General features: G+C 36.1%; 1 protein-coding gene across 1 annotated transcript in view; it reads right to left on the bottom strand.

Annotated features, from left to right (window-relative positions):
* Positions 1 to 3,240: 3,240 nt before the first annotated feature.
* The window catches only part of dldh (dihydrolipoamide dehydrogenase), a gene marked incomplete at its 5' end in the record, with an annotated part of 7,334 nt that continues 4,835 nt past the window's right edge, over positions 3,241 to 5,739 (bottom strand). Inside the window, 1 exon segment of the mRNA XM_035665729.1 lies at positions 3,241 to 5,257. Within this exon segment, the coding sequence (XP_035521622.1) occupies positions 5,192 to 5,257 (66 nt within the window).

The following is a 5,739-nucleotide window of genomic DNA, read 5'->3' as shown; positions in this document are numbered from 1 at the left end:
CAGACCTCTGTTCAGCCAGATTTACTGTAAATGTCACACACCAACATGATAATGACAGAAATGGACTCTAAGACCACAGGCCAGTCATTTTCAAACAATGAACATTGTGTGCAATGTTTCACATCACACACAAACTCTCAGTTCAACCAAGTCCACAAACAAAAAATATAACAATTTACAATGAGCGTTTTTCTCATTACTATGCATTTTGCTTAGTGGGGACTTGAAATGCCTGGCATATAAGCAGAATGGCTTGCCATTACGTTCAACAAAAAAATATAAACTCTCCCACTCTGTTAAAAACGTCTGTGTCATCTTGATATTTTCGTTTCCTTGACAACAAATTGTTTACTCAACAATAAGGTTTTCCCTCCCTCCAAGCTGAGCGGGCAGTTTTATGTTGCTTGTTGCGACGGAGGAGTCGAGCCTTCGTTGCCTCCGTCATGGCGCAAATTAGCGGGTTCACCCGGGTGTGACGTTCACATCAATGCCGATCGGAGGTGAAGCCGATTAATATCGGGTGTTAGCGGGTTTACATAGGATTTTTTGGGAGCTTCGGGTTGGCCAGGCCTGCTCTAGCGGCAGAAATTGTACGTTTAAAGGCTGAAAACTGAAAACTCTCGTGAACCTCCAGTCTCCATTTTGGAGTGACATAGAGGTGTACTCCAGGGTGTGTCAGTACGCCGTGACCTCACTGTGATTACAGGTTCAACCACAGGGGGCAGTGAAACACAGACGTTCAGGCTGCTGTTAAGTTACTCTTTAATAATTTGTGGTCTCTCTGTAGGACGTTACAGCCGATCAATATTGTTGTCACCAGAGGGTCTCTAAAGCAGGTTAAAGGGTTTTATTGTTCCTCGGATCAGATGTAAAAACAAGTTTACTTAGCATGAAGTCGACACACTGCTAGAAGCTGTTTACATATTTCACACGTGAAACCAAAGACGGACAGAATGAAGTGTTATTATTGAATATTATTATTGATTGAAACATTTGTATATTTATAGGAAGCAGAGACAGCGACCGCCTTATTGGGGTCCTGTTGAAATGCAAGGAATTATTATTCTTCTGCCTTTTTTTGGGATTAAAATAAAAACGTCTCTTTTGATGGTAAAGGTCGCTGACACATACTGACCGAGGTTACTGGAGATAAAAGAAGATAAAAGAGTCAACAACAACAAGACAACAACTGTGTGTTTTCTGGAGAAAGTGTAGTAAAGGAAAAGAGATAGAAGAGAGGAAGGGAAGGAGGAAGAAATTAACAAAATGGGAGGAAAAGTTTGGAAGAATGAAGAAATAAGGAAGGAAACAAAAGGAAAAGCGTCTGTTGGGGATTTAACCACAAACCAAACACACAGTTTCACATCAACACATATAAAGTATATTATATATATATATATCTTCAGCGTCTGTTAATGCGACATTAAACTGCGACAGTACCTGAGAGTAACGACCACAGCTCTTATTTAAATCTCATTTCTTCTGTGTTTTGTTCAGTCGGCTGTGTTCTGTTCTGTCCCGTTTCCTCCACAGTTCAGTCGGCCATCTTCAGCTTCCAGAAGTCTGTCTGCTTCAACCTGCAGCAGCCACCACACCTGCTGAGCACACACACACACACACACACACACACACACACACAGGTACCTACGTAGTCAGTGTTCAAACAGAGGTGGAGTCCTTGCTGCTAAAATACCAGTTATTCAAATATGTGTCATTCAACAGAACAACAGCGACTGAATTAAGTCTGTGTGTTTCCTCCTTTACTTCAGAGATAAACTGCCAGATAAAGTTCCTAATGAGACATTTAACCCTCTGAACTCTGCCAGAGAAAAGGCCTCCGTTGGTATTTTTACGTCAGATCTTCGAGTACTTTGAGATGATTCATGTCCCTAAACCCTGTAAAACCGAAGCTAAAAGGTTTTATAAGTAAATAAAACATAATAATTAAAAAAGGGACTAAAATTTAGTCATAAATACACTTTCTTTATTGTTTGTTTTATCTATTTCTTTTCCTTTTTTTTAATTGTTTTTTGGTGTGAGTTGGTTCTGCTTTGAATCTTCTGTAGTTTATTAGTTTGTACTGAAATAAAAAGAACAAAAAAAGTATATATGTGTACGTATTTATATATAAATAAGCATGGGACATTAATGTAAACAAACAACGGTAGGAAGAATGATGAATGAAACACATCATCAGATTTTATTAAATAAAAACAAGAAACAAAATGATTCAAAATATTTCTAAATGTAGAAACATGAACTTAATATTTCCTGAAACTCCAGAAGTTGTTTTAATTTTTGAGATATGATCATTTTAACTTAAATTTTTTAGCTGCTGCTCTCCTCCTGGATATCACCCAGAGTGCAATGTTACGATGTTAAAGATTGAAGTTATAGCTTGAACGTTTGAGCTAATATATTTTTTATTTTATATTGATTTAAAAAAGTTAAAGCTGCTTTTAGAGGGTTAAATATGTTTCAATCAATCAAACTGTATACCTGTAAGTTACAGAAACATCCCTGATTATGTCAGTTTCAACAACTTTTATTTTAAGTTAAATGAACGTATCTGGTTTCCTCTCTATTGATCACAACAGTTCCACTCAAAACTGATGGAAACGTGGGCCGGTTCGTTCGATGGCATCGAGCTAAGAGAGCTAATTGGGTGGAGAAACTATAAACTATATATATATATATATATATATATATATATAAACTATAAATGACACATTTTTTGGGATATTAATGAGAGAACAGCTGATAAACTGAACAGTGAACTCAGTAACTGCAGGAAGTTTGTGTAAAACGAGCAATTTGGATGAATTTTGAGCAGATTATTTCTTATGAATATTGATCAGTTTTCCTCATATTTTTATTTTTGATCATTTGTAACAATCATTCAGACTTAATACGCTTCTTTTTTTGACAGGTTAAGTCATTTCTTCTCAGCTCTTTGGTTGTTTTCTAATGCAGGATGAGGCAGTTTATCAGAGACTGAAGCTCTGTGGATCTAACTTGTGTTCAGATCTTCAAAGTTTAGATTTGAAATAATAATCAGAACTTCATTTATAGTTTCCCTCACAGAGATATAAGCCTACAGTGTATACAGAGTGACCCCTAGTGGGGAACCACTGCCGGGATTTAGTGGTAATGAAAACATTTTCTGTACAATAGATCTTCCTAAATGTTACACACTGGCCTTTATTGTAAATGTCTGTAAATGAAAAACTGACACACATATTTACTTGATATTGCATTTATTGGTTTTAAATGGTGAGAAAAACCGGAGCAGGGCCAGAGCCAATCAGAGTGCAGCAATCAGAGCAGGAAACAGCAACTATCAACAGCCTTTCCTCCAAAACTTTAGTTTATATTACGGCTTCACTGTAAGTTAATTTAACTCAAACAAATAACTAACTTTTGTAAGTACAATAATGTTTCTGTAACTTAAAACAATGTAGTTTGTTATGCATAAATGTTTCAATTTAATCAGTTTCAACAATTTGTTTTAGAGTTAATAACATTACAGCCTAAAGTGAAGTTACATTCACATCGTGTGGATCCTCGAGCTCTAAATAAGTAAAAGCAGATTTTTAAGTATCTTAAATCCTTGTGCACAGAGACGCAGCTCCACTGGAGGTCTAAACCTCCACTGGGAACCTTTAAGAAGTTAAATGCTGAGTTTAAATAAATTAGTCAGAATTCCCACAGGAGGGAAAATAAAATGAACATAAAGAGAGCAATGTGTCGCCGACACTCGCAGAAAGATGACTGTAATCGTACATTTACTAGCTTTTTCCAGAGGTTAATAAAACACTTTATACTAGAAGGTACACATTAACTAGTTGCTTATTAGCTCTTTATTAGTCACTATAAATCACTTATTGCCTTATTCTGCAACTATTAGGCCATCAGCTATAAGTTTCCCTCAATAACCTCCTAATTATAATAATTATTGATAGTAATTAAGGAAGTTGTTGTACATTAATTATGCTCTTAATAAGCGGTGCTCAGTATGGGCTTTATTAGATGTTAATAACTCTTAATAAATGACTTTTCTTAGGTAACAAAACTAAAAGTCTTAATAGTCCGAATAACTGTAAATTAACTCAGAATATGTTCCCCGCTGACTGACATTGATTTATTGTCATATGCGAGCGAATAAATAGCAACAAATAAACACCGCATAACAGCCAAATTCACGTACAACTTCCTTACTTACTATTAATAAGCAGTAATTCCTCTTCTAGATGTAGAATAGGGTCAATGTATTAAGTGATTTATAGCGACTAATAAAGAGCCAATATGTTGCTATTATACATGTTAACAAGCAGCTAGTTAAAGGTGAATACCGTAAAACCTCTATTAGTAGCCCAGTTTATTCAAATCCTTTAGCACAAAAATCATTTCAGGTTTTTTTCTCTGACAAAAGTTGAAACATTTATGGATAATTTCCATAAAATCCACACCAGGCCTCTAATGGAGACACCAGGCTAGTAAAGGAGACCTGCGTCTTTTCGGGACTTTTAATAGAAGTTTTACGGTATGTGTACCTTTGATATAAAATACCAATTTAAAAGGAAACAAATGATAAATTAAACTCTTTCTAGTTTCTAATTTTCCCATCAGAGATATTGACGACTGAGCACGATGAAGCTCAACATTATTGAACGTTTTTTAACTCACAGAGAAACTTCAGAGTGGATTTATTCCTTCTTTTTTTAAACTGAGCAGTTACAGCTTCCTGCTCTGATTACACATCATATTCGTCGTGTTGAAACTCTTTCACACTGTAAAAAACAAGAAACAAAAACACTCCCTCCTTCGTTTACAAGAGAAACCTCCACCGAGCCAAAATAATATATATATCTCTATGTTCTGTAAATGAGCGAGTACTCGGCTCCTCTGGGATCTTTTTTTTGTTTTGTTTAAACTATATGTTCTGGAAAGCAAAGAAGACTGATCTGCAGTCAGTGTTTATTTACCGCCTCCCCCACAAAAACCCTCCTTTATCATTTTATTCAGAACATTTAAATAACATTAGAACTAAATGTGGTACAGTTTGGATGTACACAGAGGATCCCGCTGGGTTGGAGGAAGGTGGTTGTTGTTGTTTGTGACGCAGGCACACACACAACTTCCTGATTCTCCTCTGTTATGTACAATGAAGGTGTGACAGCGGCCCGGCGGATCAGAAGTTGATGGCTTTGCCAAAAGAGGCGGCCAGGTTTGCTTCTCTGAAGGCCTCCGACACCGTCTGCAGGAGGAAGAGGATGAAGAGAGAAGAGATCACTTTCCAGGAGACAATAGAGGACAGTTAACTAACGTTTAACTGTTGCAGAGCTCATTAATACAATAATAAACAGCTCAAATCAGCCTTTTTACATTATTTGCCTCCTTGGAGACAATTTTTCTTTAAATGTTTTACATTTTATTGTTTTTATTGTATTCATTTTTAGCTTTTATTTATGTTTGTTGTTTATGTGTTGTTTCTATTTGCTGTGTGAAGCATGTTTGCATGAAAGCTGAGAATATATTGTATTTTCTTTACACCTATTAATAAAAGGAGGTAGTAAAGTGACACATGTATAATTAAATGTAAATCTGTGACTAATAACGTCTGCAGGTTGAGTGAACAGCTGTGTCATACGCAGGTTATCCAACCGACAGTCGAGGTCAAACTAAATCCACAACCAGCTTTACTGAAATACTATTTCTGGAAAACTAGTCTCTAAATTT

Source organism: Morone saxatilis, unplaced genomic scaffold (genome assembly GCF_004916995.1).
Source record: "Morone saxatilis isolate NCDOM2014 unplaced genomic scaffold, NCSU_SB_2.0 Contig2, whole genome shotgun sequence".
Taxonomy (NCBI): domain Eukaryota; kingdom Metazoa; phylum Chordata; class Actinopteri; family Moronidae; genus Morone; species Morone saxatilis.
The sequence above is the reverse complement of the archived record's forward strand: the minus strand, read 5'-3'. Positions and strand labels throughout refer to the sequence as shown.